This window comes from Amblyraja radiata, chromosome 24 (genome assembly GCF_010909765.2).
Source record: "Amblyraja radiata isolate CabotCenter1 chromosome 24, sAmbRad1.1.pri, whole genome shotgun sequence".
Classification (NCBI taxonomy): Eukaryota; Metazoa; Chordata; class Chondrichthyes; order Rajiformes; family Rajidae; genus Amblyraja; species Amblyraja radiata.
This window is the reverse complement of record NC_045979.1, coordinates 1896041-1919561: the sequence shown is the minus strand read 5'-3', so window position 1 is coordinate 1919561 and position 23521 is coordinate 1896041. Positions and strand designations below refer to the sequence as shown.

The 23521-nt window shown below is 45.7% G+C and overlaps 1 protein-coding gene across 2 annotated transcripts in view; it reads left to right on the top strand.

Annotated features, from left to right (window-relative positions):
• slc16a4 (solute carrier family 16 member 4) overlaps positions 1 to 20330 on the top strand; it is a 93577-nt gene extending 73247 nt beyond the window's left edge. The window contains exons 8-10 of one of the 2 annotated variants that reach the window (XM_033042259.1): positions 9506 to 9717; positions 13494 to 13587; positions 18426 to 20330. In XM_033042259.1, coding sequence (XP_032898150.1) covers positions 9506 to 9717; positions 13494 to 13587; positions 18426 to 18679 — 560 coding nt within the window. In that variant the 3' untranslated portion in view covers positions 18680 to 20330. The remainder of the gene's footprint in view (positions 1 to 9505; positions 9718 to 13493; positions 13588 to 18425) is intronic. The other variant, XM_033042260.1, reaches the window with a different exon arrangement.
• Positions 20331 to 23521: the final 3191 nt, after the last annotated feature.

Sequence of the window (23521 nt, the reverse complement as noted above, 5' to 3'; positions counted from 1 at the left end):
ACACTGAAATCCTCTTGTTATGAAGGCCAACAGTCCATTTTACTTCGGAGTCACGTGAGTGACTACGTGAAGACCCCGCCAGCACGCATGTGCAACATATCGTCTCACGCATTGCACAGCGACGGGCGAGGTGAAGAGTTCTCCCGCGGCAAAGTTTAAATACGGGACCTGCAGGTAAGTTATCTAATCTGAGGTCGTGTATTTTTCCCTTGTGTTTTTCTGTTGCAGTAAAAACTATGGACAAGGGCAAGAAGTCGAAGAGGGTCGCGTCTCGACTGGCGCGGGGGACCGCGAAAGTTCCGGCCGTCAACGGCGACCAGCGACACCTGGACCGCAGTTAATACGGTCCGTAGTCACAGATGTAAATCCTGCTCAGCTGGGACCAGCGGCGCAAGCTGCACAGCCCGAACCAGCGCAGCGGACTGGTGGAAAAGCAAAGCAGAAGTCGGTCCGGCCGGTTGACTCGGATGAGTCGGGCCAGGAGGACCCGCTGCCGGGTAGCAGCGGTGGTGACCGCATTTCCCGCATGGAGCGGTTGATGGAGTAAATGCTCCAACGTGACATGCTCCGCGAGATGGAGTATGGTCACCATCGCACACCCATCACAGCACCTTACCCAGGGCTGTATAATGCATCTCCCTCAACAGAGGGGAGCATTACGGGCCAGGGCTGGGCTGGCCCCGAAGAAGGGGACATGGCTGAAGAAACCGGCAGTGTGCTGGGGGTGCAGGATCCACAAGAGCTGCTGGGAGTGGTCACGACATTTGCGGTGCCACCGCAATCAGGACAGCCGTTACAGACCAAACTGGCGGCCAGCATCGACTACCTGTCTTTCCATCCACTACAATCAACGAGACAACAGCAAAATACATGCCTTCTGAGAACTGTGTCTCCTTAAATGTCCCTGCAGTAAATAGTGCAATCTGTGGGTACATTGGAGTTGGCATAAGAACCCAAGAGGTTAAAATGCAGAAGATATTAAAGCTTCTGACATCGGGCATAACGGCGTTCGCTCGTTCCGTGGATGGTACGGACACTCAACAAGATACACTGGCGCTGCTCTGCAATACACAATATGAGATGAATTGCCTAAGAAAGAGTGCGATTAGACCTGCACTAAACCCCACATTTGCAGGGTTGTGTAAGACAGCTACTAAACAACCATAAATACTGCTATTTGGAGGGAATTTATCAAAACAGTCAAAGAACTCAATTAGGAGGCTATAGCCGTCGGACTCATGAGGGCGTCATCATCAACGAGCAAGGCCACTTACCCCAGACGGCAGCACCCCTATGCATCCACCAGCAGGCAACGACACCAGGATGCTGGTGAAAGCATGAGGGCCGCGCAACAACCACGGAGGTCTTTTTTAGGCCATGGCCCAGAGTGACCCTCATGGAAGATGCGCCAACCCCGCACTCCAGCGCCTCCTCCGCAGAAGAGGCAGAAACTGAAGAAGTGAATGTGGCATCGGTAACCATGGAGGTAGGTGGGTCTGGTTCCTTCCAGAACATAAAAGGTGTAGGTTCTGTACCAACAGGGGGAAGGTTACACCTGTTTTGGGAGGCATGGAGGTCTATTACTACTGACCATTATATACTCAAAGTATTCAGGGATATGAAATTGAGTTTATCCAAAAAGTCATGCCCCCAGTTCAACATGTGCCTAGCCGATAGTTTGTGCTCTCGCAACTGGAAAAATTGGAAGAACATGCAGATCTGGGGAGATTATATGCCAAAGGAGTAATAGAGAGATCAGAACATGACTCTCTAGAATTTGTATCCGACATAGATAGAAACATAGAAACATAGAAATTAGGTGCAGGAGTAGGCCATTCGGCCCTTCGAGCCTGCACCGCCATTCAATATGATCATGGCTGATCATCCAACTCAGTATCCCGTACCTGCCTTCTCTCCATACCCTCTGATCCCCTTAGCCACAAGGGCCACATCTAACTCCCTCTTACATATAGCCAATGAACTGGCCTCGACTACCCTCTGTGGCAGGGAGTTCCTGAGATTCACCGCTCTCTGTGTGAAAAAAATTCTTCTCATCTCGGTTTTAAAGGATTTCCCCCTTATCCTTAAGCTGTGACCCCTTGTCCTGGACTTCCCCAACACCGGGAGCAATCTTCCTGCATCTAGCCTGTCCAACCCCTTAAGAATTTTGTAAGTTTCTATAAGATCCCCTCTCAATCTCCTAAATTCTAGAGAGTATAAACCAAGTCTATCCAGTCTTTCTTCATAAGGCAGTCCTGACATCCCAGGAATCAGTCTGGTGAACCTTCTCTGCACTCCCTCTATGGCAATAATGTCCTTCCTCAGATTTGGAGACCAAAACTGTATGCAATACTCCAGGTGTGGTCTCACCAAGACCCTGTACAACTGCAGTAGAACCTCCCTGCTCCTATACTCAAATCCTTTTGCTATGAAAGCTAACATACCATTCGCTTTCTTCACTGCCTGCTGCACCTGCATGCCCACTTTCAATGACTGGTGTACCATGACACCCAGGTCTCGCTGCATCTCCCCTTTTCATATTCACAAAAAACAAAAAAGATGGTGGATGTCGCATCATCATTGACTTGACTAAACTGAATACTTTTGTAAACTATATTCATTTCAAAATGGAAACATTTGTTACTGCCAAGCAATTAGTTTCCGAAGGATACTTCATGGCATGCATCGATCTAAAAGATGCATACTATTCGGTACCCATACAAAAGGATCATCGTCGATACCTAAAATTTAACTGGATGGGGTAACAATGGCAGTATAAAGCCTTGCCTAATGGATATATCTTGATGATATATTAATTGTGGGGAAACCTTGGAACTAGCTAAGTCAGCAGTCTTAGCTACCAAACTTTTGTTTGAAAAACTGGGGTTCATCATCCATCCAGATAAATCTAAGTTGACGCCATCCACAACTATGGACTATTGGGTTTCACAATTGACTCTATCCACATGTCTGTAACATTGCCAAAGAATAAAGCAGCAGACTTAATAGAAGCCTGTAACAAGACGGAGTGGACTATGAACATGATCACGTCGGCCTACCGAGAATCAACAAAGAAGCAATATCTCTCCTGTATAAGGAAATGGGAGTTGTATTACACAAGGACTGGTATAGCGTATAACACATCTACAGTTACCAATGTCCTAGAATTCCTGTCCAGCCTTCATTTCGAAGAAGGACTGAGCTACAGCGCTATCAATTGCACTAGGAATGCCCTGTCAGCATACTTGTGGCAGGGACTAGGACAGCATTCCATGGGATCTCACCCTCCAGTTGCTAAACTCATGAGGGGTATATACAACACAAACCCTCCTAGAGCGAGGTACTCCCAGATATGGGATGTCAGTGTTGTTCTAACATTGCTCAGGTGTTGGTCACCAGCAATGTCCCTGTCCCTGGAGAAGCTGACTGTAAAACAGTTATGCTGATGGCACTGGTCTCAGCTCAAAGGGTCCAGTCTCTACATAAACTGAGGCTGGATAACATGACTGTATCAACTGACAAGATACATTTTCGGATCTTGGAGTTGGTTAAACAAAACAGACCAGGATTATCAGGACTTAATTTGGAATTCCGGGCATACCCATCAGATACTCGACTATGTGTTATGACACACCTTCTGCTATATTTAGAGTCCACTAAAACCACAAGAGGTAGTGAATTGGCACTATGGATCAGCCATAAACAGCCTCATAGCGGGGTATCAGTGCAGACCATCTCCCTCAGTTTTGGGAGCTGCTGGGGTGGATACTGACATTTTAAAATCTCATTCCACCAGGGCTGCAGCAACATCGACAGCTAGAGAAATGGAAGTGCCTATGGACCATATCCTGGCTACTGCAGGATGGTCTAGAGAGAAGACCTTCCAACTCTTTTATAACAAACCGGTCACCAAACCTGCTGTGTTTGCAGAAACAATTTTAAATCCTGTAATATGATTCATCCCAAGGGATCATTATTATTTTGTTAAAATAAATTGATATTGTTTGAATTTTGATTTATGTTTGAATACGATAACATACTTCCTCCCTTGGACGACTACGGCAGTGAGTGAAGCATGGACTCGTTCCACGGCATGAAATCACAGATCTTTAAAATCTTCACGTAGCAACTCACGTGACTCTGAAGTAAAATAGTAAGATTAAACAAGAACTTACCAGTTCGAATTTTGATCTTTATTTTATGAGGAGTTACGTCGAGGGATTACGTGCCCTCCACGCCCACCCTCTATCATAAAGGTCAACTGGTATTCTAGTTCCTCTTATCTTACTATGTTTATTTCACTTATTGTTGTCTGTGATTTCACACCGCTGCTTTGAAGAATGTCACGCATGCGTGCTGGCGGGGTCTTCACGTAATCCCTCGACGTAACTCCTTATAAAATAAAGATCAAACTTCAAACTGGTAAGTTCTCGTTTAATCTTACTATTAGCTTTCGTCACTGCCTGCTGTACCTGTAAGCCAACTTTCAGTGACCGGTGTACAAGGACGCCCAGGTCTTGCTGCACCTCCCCCTTACCTAACCTAACCCCATTGAGATAATAATCTGCCCCCTTGTTTTTGTCGCCAAAGTGGATAAACTCACATTTATCTATATTATACTGCATCTGCCACGCATCTGCCCACTCACTCAACCTTTCCAGGTCACACTGCAACCTCCTAACATCCTCTTCACAGTTCACACTGCCACCCAGCTTTGTGTCATCCGCAAACTTGCTAGTGTTGCTCCTAATTCCCTCTTCCAAATCATTAATATATATGGTAAACAGTTGCGGCCCCAACACCGAGCCTTGCGGCACTCCACTCGCCACTTCCTGCCATTCTGAAAAGGACCCGTTCACTCCTATCTTTACAGTTTGATCACATGTTTGATCACATGTACCTGCTGGTGTCTCCTGCCTCTTGTTCCCCTTCCCGCAGTTGTGGATAAAACAGGAGCAGCAGTCATTGCCCTGTCTCCACTGTCTCTCGGGAATTCTCTGCCCGCTCCTCAGGAAGGCCACCAGTTCTATATCCCAGCGCGAGAGAGAAGTGTTCTAACAAGCTTGAGGTTTCCATTTTGATTTTGCAACCTTCCCTATGTTTTATCAACTGCCCGAGAGGAAGAGTTATGTCAGCGTTGTCGCAAAGCCTCTCGGCTCAGTCACAGAAATCCACTTTTGAAATGCAGATTTATTTTTTCTTACCCAAGAAAGAAAGCCTGCCAACCTCAGGGAGGGCTTGGCATGTGACAAATCACTAGTTACAAAGTCTTCAAGTGCTGGAGTAACTCAGCGGGTCAGGCAGCATCTCTGGAGAACATTGGATAGGTGACATTTCGGGCCGGGACCCTTCTTCAGACCTGAAATGTTACCTATCCACACTCTCCAGAGATGCTGCCAGACCTGCTGAGTTATTCCGGCACTTTGTGTCTTTTTGTTGTAAACGAGCATCTACAGTTCCCTATTTCCCGGCACTAAGCCTGTTGTACGAGAGGAATTTCTGTGCACAGAAAGATCCACAGGCAGATGAGCGACCTGTTAATCAGGTTTTGGTGGTGTTGTTTCAATCAGGACACTTAAGAAAGCTCCTCCTCTCATCTTCAGGATAGTGCCATGGGAAGTTAAGCCAGAACCACTGAAGGCTGACAGGGCCTTGCTCTAAAGCCTTGTCCAAAAGACGACAGCTTTGTTAGGGCATCAGTGCACGTTTCATCCAGCGGGCAGTGCATCCCTCCACAGTGCAGTGGCCTCTCGCTATTCCAGCGGTCGGTCCAACCTGGATTCACTGCTGAACTCGTGAGGTGAGTCAGACAGCTCCCCCTGGGGCAACCCTTGTGTGTCTTAGTGGCTTCTCTGGAATATCACCACTTACAGGAAGCAGCCAGGAGCAGCCCGTTCCGTCTATGTCACAGGTTTGCGTCCAGGGATCAGCTGCTCCCTCATGAGGAGAGGTTGAGCTGAGTGGGATGTTGTGTTAAAGTTGGGACGTTATCTTACAGTCGTACAAGACAATGATGAGGCTGTGCTTGTAGTATTATGTTCAGTTTTGATCACCCTGCTATAGGAAAGATGTCATTAAGCTGGAAAGAGAGTAGAGAAGGTTTACGAGGATGCTGCGAGGCCTGAGATGTGGGGGGAGATTGGTTAGGCTAGCACTGTTTCCTTGGAAAGGACACAAAATGCAGAGTAACTCACAGGGCAGTACAGTAGCGTAGTGGTAGAGCCCCTGGGTTCGATCCTGACTACGGGTGGTGTCTGTACGTAGTTTGTACATTGTCCTGTGGGTTTTCCCCGGGTTCTCCCAATTCCTCCCATTCTCAAAGTAATCCGATGTTAATTGGCTTTGTTTAAAAAAAAATTTAATTGTCCCTGGTATGCAGGATAGGGCTAGGGCCAGCTGGTTGGCACGAACTCGGTGGGCCGAAGGGCATGTTTCTATGCTGTATCTCTAAACTAAAAGCTATACACAGCCGGTCTCGCAGCATCTCTAGAGAACATGGATAGATGATGTTTCCGGTTGGGACCTGCAGATTAATTTTTACTTTATTCCTTAGAGTCCAGGAAGTTGAGGGGTGATGTTATAGAGGTGTATAAAATCATGAGGCAAAACTGTAGATAGAGTAAACGCACAGAGTCTTTAACCCAGGGTCGGCAAATCGAGAACCAGAGGATACAGGTTTAATGAGAGAGCTCATAAGATCATATCATGTGATTAGCAGAATTAGGCCATTTGGCCCATCAAGTCTACTCCACCATTCAATCATGGCTGATCTATCTCTCCCTCCTAATCCCATTCTCCTGCCTTCTCCCCATAACCTCTGGCCCCTGAAAGATTTAATAGGAATCTGAGGGGCAACTTTTTCACACAGTGGGTGGTAGATGTATGGAACGTGGTGCCAGAGGAAGGAGTTGAGGCAGGTACTATAATAAATGTTAAATACATTTGGACAGCTACATGGATAGGCAAGGTTTCGAGGGATTTGGGCCAAACACTGGCGAATGGGACTGATGAGAATGGGCCTCCTTGGTTAGCATGGACGAGTTGGGCTGAAGGGCCTTAATCTGTGCTGCATGATTCTATGTGGTCTGGAATGTATAAGCCTGAGAGGTAATCTCATTACAACATAACTCCTTACAAATCCTTCGTTCAACCTCTCACCCATTTTCCTCAATCGAATGTTTCTTCTCCAAGGGTCTGTTGCTTGAATCTCAGATCCTCGGGTACCAAGTCTTAGGAAGGATATGGAGGGATAATGCCTCACACCAAGGGACAATAAGCAGAAGAGACTGTGAACAAGGTGTTTATGTGCTGGAATTAGGAGGTCAAAGAGTATTTGGTTGAGGTTTTGAAGAGACTATGGCAGCTGGGGTAGAGTAGGCCCCAGCCCGTCTACCAGCCTGACATCCCATCGCCCAGACGGACACAAACATCTGGAGTAGCTCTGCGGGACAGACAGCATCTCTGAAGAGAAGGAATGGTGACGTTTCGGGTCGAGACCTTTCTGAAGATCCAGAGATGCTGCCTGTCCCGCTGAGCTACTCCAGCTTTTTGTGTCTATCTTCGGTTTAAACCAGCATCTGCAGTTCTTTCCTACACATGGCCCAGTCTACGCCTGCACTCTGCTGATGTCTGGGTCAATCGCGATCCAGTGGGCAATCCTCGCTCACACCTCACCCACTCTTCCTGCATCCTGTATTTTTCCAGGGTTCACATTCAGTCATCACTAGCGGCATTGCTACTGAGAATTTGTTTCACAGCTGAGACTCTTTTTATTCTTAGCACATGTATTTGTGTTCCGTACTCCAGCCAAAAGAACCCACTAACCTTTGGTCTGTTGCCAAATTCACAGGCACTGGCTTGCTCAAATGCCTATTCCAGCATTTGTAACCATAATCACGTACAAATCCGCCCTGCTTCACACTTACTTATTCTCCCCCTCTCTAATGTTCCCCACTCCACTTCCTTTCTCCACCCATCTTGCTCGATCCCCAGCAGTTCTTGCCCACCCCCTCCACACACGTGCCCACAACACTCTGCTGCACTCGTCTGAAGCACTTCCCCTCCTGCTCCCACCTCCTCTTCTTCATCCCCACTTCGTCTCCCCACCTCCCACCTCCCTTCCCCCCTCACCTCCCCTCTCCCCACCTCCCCTCTCCCCACCTCCCTTCTCCCCTCCCCCCACCTCCCCTCCCCTCCCCCTCCCCTCCTCCCCTCCCCCCCCCCCACCTCTCCTCCCTCCCTTCTCTTTGTCACTTTCATCCTTCCTTCATCCGCTCTCCTCCTTCCCCCATTTCTCCTCAGCCACCCTTTCTCATCACCTCTCCCCATTGTACCCCTTTCCTCTCCCATAAGATGGCTGCAAGGTTCAACCCTTGCCCTCTTCCTCTTTAGACCCCTTCATTGCCGCCACTGGCTGTGATAGTTTGCTATGATCAGGTTGGCAGTCACGATTCCTCATTGTTACAATATCCACCTAGAAACATCCTTACACTGGCTGTAAAGTGCTTTACGATGCAACTAATCTCTTCTGCCTGCATGTGCCCCATATCCCTCCATGCGCTGCATATCCAAGTGCCTATTTAAAAGCTTCTTAGACTCCACTGTCAAATCTGCCTCCAGGCTTCACGTTCCAGGATCCCACCACCCTCTGTCGAATAACCTTTCCCCACACATATCCTTTAAACTTTTGCCCCCTCTCATCGTGAACCTATACCCTCACATCTTTGACATTTCCATCCTGAAAAAAAGGTTCTGACTATCTGCCTTATCTATGCCTCGCCTCATTTAAAATACTTCCAACAGATCGCCCCTTTGCCTCCAACGTTGCAGGAAAGACAATCCAAGTTTGTATAATCTCTCCTGATAAATGAAACTCTAATCTAGGCAGCATTCTGGTAAACCACCTCTGCACCCTCTCCTAAGCCTCCACATCCTTCCAGTAATGAGGTGACCAGAACTGCACACAATTGTTCTTTAGACATTAGAGATACTGTGTGGCCCTTCAGCCCACCTGACCAGCGATCACCCTGTACACTAACACTATCCTACACACTAGGGATAATTTCCAATTTTAATTATGCAAATTATCCTGCAAACCTGGGAGGAAACTAGAGCACCCGGAGAAAACTGGCATGGTCACGAAGAATGTGCAAACCCCGTACAGTCAACACCTTTAGTCAGGATTGAACCTGGGTCTCTGGCGCTGTTAGGCAGCGACTCTACCGTTGCGCCACTGTGCCGCCACCAATAATCATTCCTCGTCCTTTCTAAACTCCCCACTCGATGTTCCTGCCCCTCCCCTTGTCTAACCCGTACAACCTTCCCGTGCCAGGAGCTTGCTGGGCGGATGGAACTTAAAGCTGATTCTTGGACCATGTTACTTAGTTACTTTGTCCGTTGAATCCGTCGGCTGACTGATCACTAGGGGAACCATACAGTGCCCTGGGATGTGTGACTGCATTCACCGTGCTATGTAATGCAAGCTGCTGTGTCTGTGTGGTTGCAGGTATAACGGAGACTGTTGCCCAGCTGGCTTCAGGATGGATAGCTGACCAAAACTACGCCAACAAGCTCCACTATCACAAAGCCTACCTTCTCCTGTGTGGCCTGTCCAACCTGCTGGCTCCAATGGCGACCACCTATGCCCAGCTGATGGTCTATGTGGTGTTCTTTGCCGTGTTCTGTGGCGGATACATGGCTCTGCTGCTCCCAGTCCTGGTAAATCAGCACCTTCTCCTCCTTACTGACTCTCCTCATTACTCCTCAATGGGCAGCATGGTGGCTGCCTTAAACACAGACCTTGGTAAATCTATAAATTATTGCTAGTGTGTAGGAACATGTTAGTGTGCGGGGATCGCTGGTTGGCGAGGACTTGGTGGGCCAAAGGGCCTGTTTCCAAACTGTATGTCTAAAGTCTTACTGCATGAGTGATAGGATTTCGGGCAATTTCTCGTGTTGATGGATGGTGTGGTGGAGACACATCCTTGAGGCCAGCATCTTTATTATCACGACTTTACCAATTTCACTCAGAGGACTGGATATTTAAAAGATATAAAATCAGACATTTCCCTGTTTTGATTCCTCCCCAATCTCGACCTCACCCAATCTGAAGGATCCTGACACAAAATATCACCTATCCATGTTCTTCACAGATGCTGCCTGACCTGCTGAGTTACTCTAGCACTTTGTGTCATTTTGTGTAAACCAGCATCTGTAGATCCTTTTTTCTAAATTCTTCTTGTGACACAGTCATGGTGAGTAGGAGCCTTGCATTTGGAATGTTTTCCGCACCGTGTCAGAGTGCAATACCCCCTTTGAGTGTTCTGCAATAATATAAGGAAGCATAGAGGGCATCACATTAACACCAGGTGTGCAGGGCAGCAGCCCAGTGCTCCCTGGCATTGCCCTGGATTTTTGTATTTGGGTCTCTGGAAAGTGAAGTCCACCACCGCCCGAGCTGACATTAGGATTAAATTAGGCCTGGATCAATTTGTCAACTTGTTTGTAAAGCTTCAGTGAATAAGGGCCCCATGAACGATACACTGAAGACATATCAGCACACACTGTCAGGTAGAATAAAGAGCCAAAGGAATATTTCAAGGCATAAGAAGACCAAGGGATTGAAGAAGTGAAAATACCAAAGGAGGTAGTTGAGGCATTGTACTGTGATAACATTTAGAAGACACTGGACAGGCACATGAACTAGTGTAGATGGGGCATCTTGGTCAGCATAGACGAGTTGGGCCGAAGGGCCTGTTTCCGTGCTATGTGACTCTGTGACTGGATGTCTGTCCAGGTTTATGGGTTTAATTATTGGTGACCTGTGTTGGGGAAGTTGAAGAAACAGAAACAATGTGTAGTTGTAATAACAAGGAATTGCAGATGCTAGTTTATACCAAAAATAGACACAGTGCTGGAGTAACTCAGCGGGTTGGGCAGCATCTCTGAAGAACATGGATAGGTGATGTTTTGTGTCGGGACCCTTCTCCAGAGATGCTGCCTGACCCACTGAGTTACTCCAACACTTGTGTCCTTTTTTTTTAACACGAGGGAACTATGCAGTGAATACCTTGCTCTTGTACATTCCTACTACATATATATCTCACCATAAAAGCATAAGTTAATATGCTTGTCACCAACAGCATATACACAATTTTAACATTTCTTCAATTGAATGGGAGAGTCTAGGAGAGACAAGTTCCTAGACAAGCAGAAACGTAACCCCTGGTAACCCCTCCCCAACAAACACAGCCAGACCCCAGTCTGCAAAGATTGCACCCTTCTACACCCACTCCTCCCCAATCACCACTTCACACCTACTTAAAGCAAGACCCCAGTCTGAAAAGACTGGACCCTTTTCCACCCACCCCTCTCCAATCACCACTTCACACCCAATTACCCACACCCTCCGTGCTGCACAACATCACTTCTCCATCATCAACAATAAAACTAGAGGAGGTGGATAGGCTTTTCAGAAGACAGAAAAGTCAGAAATCTCCAGGACTGGCAATGTTTCCCCCTCTACTCTCAAGCTCTGTGCTGAACAACTGGCACCGGTCTACACAGACATTTTCAACCAGTCCCTGCAAACCTGTACTGTCCCTGCCTGCTTCAAAGTCTCCACTATTGTCCCTGTACCCAAAAAGGCAAGGATTGCTTGTCTTAATGACTACAGGCCTGTCGCGCTGACCTCTGTAGTCATGAAGACCCTTGAAAGGCTTGTGCTGGCCAAGCTGAAAAATATCAGGAATATCTGCAGTTTGCATATCGGGCCAATAGATCTGTGGATGATGCAGTCAACCTGGGTCTGCACTTCCATCCTCCAGCACCTAGACCACCAGGGGACCTATGCGAGGATTTTGTTTGTTGATTTTAGCTCTGCATTCAACACCATTGTGCCAGAGCTACTACACTCCAAACTTTCTGAGTTGACTGTGCCTGAACCCCTCTGTCGGTGGATCACCAGCTTCCTGACGGATAGGAAGCAGCATGTGAGGTTGAAAAAGCACATCTTGGACCCGCAAACCCTCAGCATAGGAGCACCGCAAGGCTGCGTACTCTCTCCTCTCCTCTACTCTCTCTACACCAACGACTGCACCTCCACAGACACCTCTGTCAAGCTTCTCAAGTTTGCGGACGACACAACCCTGATTGGACTGATCAAGGATGGGAAGGAATCTGCCTACAGACAGGAAGTGTCACACCTAGCATCCGGGTGCCATCGCAACAACCCGGACGGAGCTCAATGCTCTTAAGACAGTGGAATTGATTGTAGACTTTAGGAGAGCTCCCCCTCCCCTCACCCCACTCACCATCAACAACACCACAGTCACATCTGTGGTAGACAGAAATGCTGGAGAATCTCAGCGGGTGAGGCAGCATCTATGGAGCGAAGGAAATGGGCAACATCTCAGGTCAAAACCCTTCTTCACATCTATGGAGTCTTTTAACTTCCTTGGAACCATCATCTCCAAGGACCTTAAGTGGGGGGCTACCATCGATTCCACAGTCAAAAAGGCACCAGAGGATGTACTTCCTGCGGCAGCTGAGGAAGCACAATCTGCCACTGGCAATAATGGTCCAATTCTACATGGCCATCGTGGAGTCTGTCCTTAACTTCTCCATCATGGTTTGGTTTGGCTCAGCCACCAAGCACGACACCTGGAGGCTGCAGCGAATCGTCCGATCAGCAGAGAAGGTTATTGGCTGCAACCTTCCCCCCCATTGACGAACTGTACACTGCAAGGGCCAGGAAGCGAGCGGGCAGGATCATCCCTCTCACCCTGGCCACAAACTCTTTGAATCACTTCCCTCTGGAAGGCGACTTGGGACTGTCAAAGCTGCCACAGCCAGACATAAAAACAGTTAAAAACAGTAGCTCTACTCAATAACCAAAAATCTGTAGCCTCCTTTTGATCTGGTATTTTGTTTAATTCACATGTTTAATCAATAATGTTTTATTATTAATGTTTAATGTTTTATGTATCATTCTTAACTGTCACTGTATGTCATGTTGTCACTTGTGGTCGGAGCACCGAGGCAAATCCCTTGTCTGTGAATACTTGGACAATAAACTTAGTCATTCATTCATTCATTCATTCATTCATTCATTCATCTGTGGAATTGATTGCCACAGATGGCGATTGAGGCTAAGTCATTGAATATTTTTAAAGTTGAGATCATTGGGTTCTTGATTAGTAAGGGTGTCAAAGGTTATTGGATGAATACAGGAGAACGGGGTTGAGAAGGAAAAATAGATCAGCCATGATCAAATGGCAGAGTGGACTTGATGGGCCAAATGGCCTAATTCTGGTCCTATGTCAAATGGTCTTAGTTATATTAGTAACAGGAAGGTTTGGTTATCTTTGACTGAACATTGTACCAAGATAGAGTGTACTGCATCAAATACAGGGTCAGATTTTGATGTGATGATATTAATGCAGAATTGGATTCCAATGCACTAATGTTCATCTTTGCCTTCCTTGTGTTCGCAGGTTGATCTGGTCGGAGTGACAAAAGTGAGAATCTCGCTGGGCTTTTCAATGTTTTTCGCTGGGATTGGTTGCCTGACAGGACCTCCAGCAGCAGGTAAAGACATGGCAATGGTTACTAGGTCTTCTCTACTTCAGCGTTCCTCAGCACACAATGTTCGCCAAATGCGCATTGTTCTCCTCTGTCTATGTTTCTTAAGTACTAGATCTTCCTGTGTAACCAAGATCTGAAGGCCCACAATGTTATGCCGAGATCTTTGTTTCCTGGGATAAATGATCAGCAAATGCAGAATGTTTCCCTTTACTGCCTTCCTGATGGACAATAAATCACCAGGATTGCTGGTGATGTTTCAATGAATCTTCACTGGCAAGTTAGGTTAAAACAAAAGAACATTACATCTGAGATAGACACAAAATGCTGGAGTAACTTAGCAGGTCAGGCAACATCTCTGGAGAAAAGGAATAGGTGACATTTCGAGTCAAGATCCTACTTTAGACTGACTTTTCTCCACAGATACTGCCTGTCCCGCTGAGTTACTCCAGCATTTTGCATCTATCTTCGGTGTAAACTAGCATCTGCAGTTCCCTCCTGCACACCAGGACATTAGATCGTTTGGGCATTATCATAAATTGTGCCTGATTATATTCAAAATACCAATAAAGCATTTGCCATTATTCATTGGATCAGGTAGCATCTATGGAGGGAATGGGCAGATGATATTTCGGGTTGGGATCTTCTTTAGAGTAGTCTTCCACAGGTGCTGCCTGATCTGCTGAGTTCCTCCAGTACTTTGTGCTTTATTCAAGATTCCAGCAACTGCAGTTCACTGGTAGATGTATGAGAGCCACTTACTGCCTATGCCTGAACTGCAGAGAAAAATTCACCTTGTAGGTGACTGTGCACAATCAGCACAGGAACGAAATGATCAATAAAAATGTGACGGTAGACAAAACTGCTGGAGAAACTCAGCAGGTGAGGCAGCATATATGGAGCGAAGGAAATAGGTGATGTTTTGGGTCTCAACCCGAAACGTCGCCTATTTCCTTTGCTCCAAAGATGCTGCCTCACCCGCCGAGTTTCTCCAGCATTTTTGTCTACCTTTGATTTTCAAGCATCTGCAGTTTCTTCTGAAACAAAAATGTGAATATACTTGGCATTGAGGGAGGCAGAAGAGAAATATTGTAGATGACAGCAGCAATTGGGGTGGATAGATGAGAACAGGGTGTTTAGGTGGTTGAACAGGTTTTTTTTTTTTTAAGTCAGACATTTGATTTTCTTGTCATTATGTTGTGTCACCTCATTCTTAAAGCCAATGTATTTAAAGCAGGAAACGCCCCCTCAAGCATTGTGATCAGTGCTTGGCCCAGTGCTGGCTAAATGGCAATGAATGCACAGGGTTTTGTTCGTGTTCATGAGTCCAAGATTGCTCCCCCGTGCATGTGAGATGTCAATGTGTGCTAGCTCGCACCCTCCTGAGATTAGGTTTAACACTGTTGTACAAAGTGCAAGGTCAGACTTACTTTGCCATGACCATGGCTGCTCAGAACCACGTTGCTGGGGCGTGGAGACAATGAAAAGATAACAGACTGGGCAGTCAAAGATCTCAAATCGACATACAGTCCATAGTTTAGAGATACAGCGCGGAAAGGCCCTTCGGCCCACCGAGTCCACGCCGACCAGCGAGCACCCGTACACTAGCACTAACCTACACACTAGAACAATTTAGAATTGTTACCGAAGCCAATTAACCTACAAACCTGCACTACTTTGGAACGTGGGAGGAAACCAGAGCACACAGAGGAAACCCACGCAGTCACAGGGAAAATGTACAAACTCCGTACTCACAATAGTCAGGATTGAACCCAGGTCTCTGCAAGGCAAGACCTCTACTGCTGCACCTTTACCTTCTATAAGCCAGCCCTCCATCAGCATGTGATTTACCCAAAGGCAGCGTGTTAACTTTAAAAGTAATAATTACCGCTCACAGTGATGTGCCAAAACATGAGATAAAAAACTTTATGATTAAGTTATATATTTACATGTCATTATCAGAAGCATCCCACCACAACCCCTTTACCCATCAACTCTAATCTACAACTCACACTGTACAGTGTGATAATCAATGACTTTGGAGCCTAGGTGGATGAGGGCGGGCTTTTTGAGGTGGACAAGGCCATGGATAATGTAAATTCTCACAGTCCCTATCCCAGGGTTGAGGATTCTAAAACGAGAGGGTATAGGCTTAAGTTGTGGGAGGGGAGATGTAAACAAGACCTGAGGGGCACCTTTTTCTACTCAATGGGTAGTCTGTATCTGGAACAAGCTGCTAGAGGAAGCTACAGAACTGGATACAATGATGACTTTCAAAAGACATTTGGGCAGTTATATGGATAGAAAGGGTTTAGAGGGATTTATGGGCCAAATGCAAGCAAACGGGACTAGCTCAGAATGGAAACCTAGTCGACACAGACAAGTTGGGCCGAATGACCTATTTCAATGGTGCATAACTATGACACTCACACCCCGGAAATTCCCTCTTCTCCCCTCTACTCCCCTCTACTATCGAGCAGAAGATACTAAAGCTTAGACACGTACCACCAGATGGAACGGTTTCTTCCCAGCTGTCATCTTATTTTTAAACGTATCTCTCATATGCTCAGGATGTATAACCGATTCACCGATGTACCACATTGCAGTCCTTGTACTTCTTCTAACTGTGCTTTCTCTGTAGTTGTAATACTATATTCTATCCTGTTTCTTTTTTCTCTTTTGCATAGCCTGATTTAGACTTTACTTTGTCTTTAGAGATACAGCGTGAAAACAGGCCCTTCAGCCCACCAAGACCAGTAATCACCCCATACACTAGCACTATCCTACACACTAGGGACAATTTCACCTCAGTGTTTTATTGTCATATGTCCCAGATAGAACAATGACATTCTTACTTGCTGCAGCACAACAGGATATGTAAACATAATAAATTAAATAACAAAAACGCGGGGAAAAAAAGGAACAATAACAGTGCAATAATAATGTGTCTATTGTAGTTCATAGATTATGAGGTTGTAGTGTTTAATAGCCTGATGGCTGTAGGATAGCTGTTTACTTCCCGATGGCAGCGGTGAGATAAGTGTGTGGCCAGGCCAAACATGTACGCTTTTGGAGTGTGAGAGGAAACCAGAGCGCCCGGAGAAAACCCACGCATCACACGGAGAATGTACAAACTCCGTACAGACAGCATCCATAGTCAGGATAGAACCCGGGTCTCTGGCCCTGTAAGGCAGCAACTCTACCACTGTGCCACCGTGTTGCCCCATCATGATATACTTGTGTATGATATGATTTGCCTGGACAGCAAAGCTTTTCACTGTACCTCATACACGTGACATTAATAAACCAACACCAGTAGATCATGAAGGGGCTTTTTATGAAACAAATTAATTATGGATACAAAACTGTGTAACTATTACACTTCTCCACGTCTACGCGTGAAGTCAAAAACACGGTCATATAGTTGCAGAGGTTCAAACTCATCAAAATGTTGCAGAGCCAAAGAGACGATGACAGGGGATAACTGTTCTTACAAAATGATGAGACATAAATGGGAGAGAGATGTGAACAGTGCCAAATCCAAAAGCCAGGTACTCCTGCGGGTCAGGCAGCATCTCTGAAGAAATGTCCCAACCCGAAGCGTCCCCTCTATCCATGTTCTCCAGAATGCTGTTACTCCAGCAACCCGCTGAGTTTCTCCAGCACTTTGTGTCATATCTCATGTTGTGCAGTGATCAGATAGTAAATGAGACCACAGCTTTGATTGGTATCTGCATCTTGCAGTTGAAAAATATTTAAAAACATCTTAAAAAATGGTTCTATTGCTGAGACTACCACAGTAAATTAAAGTTGATTGAGGGTCTAATGAAAGTGGTACGTAGGAATTAATTCTAACAGAATCTTTCCTCATTGGATTATCACAAGCCAGGAGCATTGAAACGTGTGCTTATGCTGACTGAGCTGAAACATCACCTATCCATGTTCTCCAGGGGTGCTGCCTGACCTGCTGAGTTACTCCAGCACTACAGTATTATTTGTTCAAAACATCTGCCCTCTAGTGTTCGAGTCTGCATCAATCATTCAAATACTCACCAAACAAGTGTCACGGTGGCTGGGACCAGTCAATGTACTTTGACTTCCTTGTCCTGCATTCATTAACCTTTATGTAACCAGGCTCTTCCTCGTCCTGCAAGCATCATCCTTTATCTGACCAGACCTTTGTGTAACTACTCCCCATTGCTGATCTTTCTAAGCTCCCAGAACCATCTGCCTGAATAAAATTCCCCTAAATTCTTGCTCACCTTGTGGCAACATTAAATTCAAGGTCCCTATGCAGACAAAATTGTTATTTCTGATCAAAACTCTTCACAGTTGTCATGTTCTAGTCTATAAATTGATTTGCAATAGCTTCCTAAATTGATGAATCAGCATTTAATCTCTCCAGGGTTTCAATGCTTTTCCAGCATTTGTGTTGTTGGGTGGATGATGAAAGTGGCATTGAAAGAAACATTTCACTCCTCCTTTCTGCTTATCTGAAACCTTTTCACCTCTTGCCTTTGTCGTTACGTCTCACTTGCCAGACATTGTCCCACCCCCACCTCTCTTTTCCAGCTTTCTCCTCCTTACTTCAACAGTCCAAAGACAGGTCCCGACCTGAAACGTTGTCTGTCCGTTCCCTCCACAGATGCTGCCTGACCTGCTGGATTTTACTATTAAAAGAAATAATCCTGTTTTCAAGAAAAGTTTTAAGATCTTCAGCAGCAGGAGGATCTTGACGATGCGGCCATGGTCTTGATGGAGGATATCACGGAGGATTTCAACGGACAGGGAGATAATAGTCCCTTCTCCATTGTCTAACTGTGTGCCTCTGTTAACTGTTCCAGGTTGGCTGTATGACTACACTCGGACGTACGACTGTTCCTTTTATCTGGCGGGCATCTGCTACATCCTGTCTGCTGTGCCTCTCTTCCTGGAACCCACGGCACGCAGGTACAAGGCAAGGAAACTAGCCAAGACTCAGACAGTGAAGACGGACACTATCACCAATGTGGCCTGTATAGCAGAATGCCAAAACGGACAAGTCATTATTCCATCTGATGTGAGATCTGAGAAGTTGCAGCATATCAGCTCTGTATAAAGAAGACTGTCTTGCCCCACAAGGAACATAAAACTATTTAAAACACCACAGTGATATATTGTCTGATGGAAATCCAAGTGCCCAGAGTTCTGAGCACATTGTGCAGGGACACTTGTATTGCATCAAAATTAAAATGTGATTTTTTTTGATGCAATTCTTCAGATAATGAAATTGTGGTGAATTGTTTTGGTCAGCACAAGGTATGAATATGCCTGATAAAACAAGAAAATCCTCCAACTTTTTGCACAGCTTTGATGTGAGAGAAAGGTGGTTCTGGGCAAGCACTCACACAGTCAATGGGCTTTCATCTGACGCAGAGAGAGAGCTTCCTCAGAGCCACCAACACAAATCATTTCTCATCTTTGTCTTCAAAGGACAGCAGCAGATGGAAAAAATAATTCTCATGTTAGACTAAAGTCACTTTTGTATTTTGGTTCTACCTGCAGGAACCAAAATGAGCCATTTTGCACAGAGACCCACCATGCCATCTCTCCCACCATAACTCTGCTTCCTTAATATATCTGAGAGTTGTAGCAGGTGAAACGAGCGGCCCGTCACACAGTTACACCCAATACACGTGGTACCAGGGTACCAGGCCCTATCAAACTCAAGAGAAGATCACCAAACTGCCCATATCTCCTTCAGCTCTCCTCCTTCCCATAAGAGCATAGAACAGTAGAGCACAGGAACAAACCCTTCGGCCCACAAGGACTGTGGCAAACACAATGCTAGACCAACTCCTATCTGCCTGTGCGTGATCCATATCCCTCCATATCCATTGCCCACCCAAAAGTCTCTCCAATGCCACTATCATATCTGCTAATACCACCATCCCTGGTTCCAGGCATCCGCCACTCTCTGTGTAAAAAAAAATAAAAAAAAATTCATTCATGGGGCTTAACGTGGGGCCCCGAGCAGATGGTGCAGGGGGGGGGGGGGGGAGTTCATGTTATGACTGTCTACTTTAGACATTATCTTCACTACTTCTCTCTACAGTTCCTTTTGTTGCTCAAGTTTCACCATCCAGGCAGTTCCCAGATTGGCTGGCTACAGGAATAGCAATGCTGGGGTAGGCTAGTGGACGCACAGTACCAAAGAGTTATCCTTAACTAACTATCCACTTACAAGTTCTATTTTCAATTCAGTCATTCTGTAGGAGGGACTGTAATTGGCATGTATTATTTAGTCTGCAGAAAATGTAGATCCTTTGGTGGCATGGTGGTAGAGTTGCTGCCTTACAGCGCCAGAGGCCCGGGTTAGACCCTGACTACAAGTGCTGTCTGTATGAAGTTTGTACATTCTCCCTGTGACCCCCAGTTGCTCCAGTTTCCTCCCACATTCAAAAGACATACACAGTTGTAGGTTAATTGGCTTCGGTAAAATTATAAATTGTCCCTAGTGTGTAGTGTACGGGGATTGCTGACCAGTGCAGACTCGGTGAGCCGAAGGGCCTGTTTCCATGCTGAATCCCTAAAGACTAAATCCATACACTGGGACAAAGATTTTGTGTTCATTTTATTGGGGAATGGGATTGTTACGCGGGTCAGAAAGACGTGGATGACAGGATTTTAAACCGCTTTTAAAATTTATGTAGGCCTAGAATTAGTAAATAACATTAAGTTGGATACAAGCAACTGCAGCTGCTGGTTTATTTTATTAAAAAAAGGCTCAAAGTGCTGGAGTAACTCAGCTGGCCAGGCAACATCTGTAGAAAACATGAAGAGGTGACATTTCTGGTCAAGACCTGTGAAGAAAGGTCCTGACGAGAAACATCACCAATCCATGCTCACTGGAGATGCTGCCTGACCCGCTGAGTTACTCCAGCCCATTGTACCTTTTCTTTTACTTATTGAGATCATATTTTTTTAGACAGCCTGTGCATGGATCTGCTACATGCTTGCATGAGCTGAACATCTCAACTACTTTAGTGTGGATTTCTGGGGCAACTTGGGCTTTATCAACACGTTGGCAGTGTGGCCAAACATCTGTTACCAACACAATGATTTGCCATTTATTCTTTCGAGCTGCAGCATGCGAGGACTTCAAATCCTGAGCACATCTTTGGTTGTGTAGTGATACAGAACAGAAACTGGGCCAACTCATCTAAGGTACCACCTCTAGGCTAGTATCATTTGCCCACATTTGGCCCATATTCCTCTAAACCTTACTTATTAATCTGTCTTTTAATTGTTGTTATTGCATCTGTGGGTGTGTGGAACGTGCTGCTAGCGGAGATCGTTGAGGCAGGTACGATAATAACATTTAAAAGACATTTGGATAGTTATATGGATCGGAAAGGTTTTGAGAGATATTGGCAAACAGACAGGTGGGACTAGTGTTGGCATAGGCAAGTTGGGCCGAAGGGTCTGTATCCATGTTGTGTAACTCTATGACTCTACCAGCTTCAACTACTTCTGGCAGCTCGTTCCATATACCCACCACCATGTGTGAAAAAATTGCACGTCAGGTTCCTATTGAATTTTTCCACCTCACCAGAAACCTGTATCCTCTGGTTCCTTCATTCCGCTGTCTAGGAAAAGACTGTGTGCATTCATCCTATCAATTCCCCTCATGATTTTATACACCTTTATAAGATCACCCCTCAGCCTTTTGCCTCCTATGAATAAAGTCCTGCTTGCCCAACCTTTCCATATAGCTCAGGCCCTTGAGTCATCACATCTTCATACATTTTCTCTGCACCCTTTCCAGCTTAACAATATCCTTCCAATAGCAGGATAACCAAAATTGAACATTATACACCAAATGTGGCCTCAACAATACCTTGTACAACTGTAACGTAATGTTATACTATACTCCATACCCTGACTGGTGAAGGTCAACGTACCACAAGCCTTCTTGGCCATCCATTCTACCTGTCACAACACTTTCAGGGAAATATATCCCTGCATTGCAAGACCCCTCCGCTCCACACTTCCAGGGCCCTACCATTTACAGCGAAAGTGCTGCCATGGTTTGACTTCTCTAATTACTACACCTCATATGTAGTTATTTTCCACTGGGAATCATGCTAACTCCAGTATGAAACCCAATTCTACAAGCAGCATCATTCCAATAATATGTACCGAACAGGAGCCAGTCACAACATTACTCACTGTCAGGTCTATTTCCACTCTCCATGTCAGTTGGGCAGACATTCGTTTTCCAAGAAAATCTTTATTAATAAGCAATCACCTTTTCTCTGTTGAATGGATTTGTACTTTATAAACTGTGGTTAAAAAAGATTATAGATTTTATTGTATATAAAACAAATAAAATACATTTCTTCTTTTCTTGGGATGTCTCAGACCCAAGAACATGTTAAAATGCTGTGGCTTCAATTATTCTGTTGATGTTGGACATGCACCATTTGTCCAAATATCTAATACACTGCAGCTCTCTGCAAAGTCCTCTTTCTCACAGAGGTCGGAGCACTATCCACAAATGGTCTGATTATTCCTTAGCAGAATCTGTGCAGTTAATATATTTCTGGGTAGACTGGAACACCATATTGAATAAAGTTGTGGAGACACAAGGTGCAGCAAAAACATCACCCCGTCTTCAGTCCAATTTTCTTCCGACCACATTGTTCATTGTACAATTGTCACAAACTACAGGCTAACTTTAAAACATAGGATAGTACAGGAACAGATCCTTCAGCCCACAATGTTCATGCAGAATATGATGCCAGGTTAATCTCCTCTGCCCTAACGTAACCCATACCCCTCCATTCCCTGCATATCCATGTGTCATTCTCAAAGCCTTTTAAATGCCACTATTCTATCTGCTTCCACCACCCTGGGCAGCACGATACAGGCAACCACCACTGTGTAAAAAAAAATCCAAGTACATCTCCTTTAAACTATGTCCTTCACAGCTTAAGGCTATGCCCTCTTATGCCCCTGTCCCACTTAGGAAACCTGAACGGAAACCACTGGAGACTTTGCGTCCCACCCAAGGTTTCCGTGCTGTTTGGGGAGGTTTTTGTCAGTTTCCCTAATGGACGAAAGTGGTTTCCGCTTCTTCTATGTTCCGGCGATTATTTCAAAAAATTCAAAACCGGTCGTGACTAAAAATAGGTTGCCGTTTTAAAAAGCGGTAATTTTTTAGTCGAAGCCGGTTGCGATGCTAGTTGAAGGTGGTTGCCGGAGGTTGCAGGTGGTTGTCGGAGGTTGCAGGTAGTGGAAGCAGGTAGGGAGACCTCCGGGAACCGCACATGGAAACCTTGGGTGGGGCGCAAAGTCTCCAGAGGTTTCCTAAGTGGAACAGGGGCATTAGTCTTTGCCTATTCCACCCTGGAGGGAAACAGTTTTGGTCTATCCTATCTATGCCTCTCACAATTTTATATACTTCTTGAGTCTAGTTTAGTTTAGCGATACAGCGTGGAAATAGGCCCTTTGGCCCACTGAGTCCGCACCGACCAGCGATCCCCGCATATTAACACTATCCTATACATATTAGGGACAATTTACACTCATATCAAGCCAATTAACCTGCAAACCTGTATGTCTTTGGAGTGTGGGAGGAAACCGAAGATCTCAGAGAAAACCCACGCGGGAGAACGTACAAACACCGTACAAACGGCAGCTGTCGTCAGGATGGAACCCTGGTGTCCGGCGCTGCAAGGCAGCAACTCTGCCGCTGTGCGACTGTGGCGTCCTTCAAGAGTTCCGGTGGAAGTATATAGATTTATACAGTCCAGAGCTTGTCCAACCTCTCTTTGTAGCTGATATCCTTTTCACTGCAAAGGGCACTTTACCTCGGTACACGTGACAATAAACTAAACTAAACTAAACTACCCTTCAATACAGGCAGCATTCCAGGTAGACCTCTTCTACACCCTCT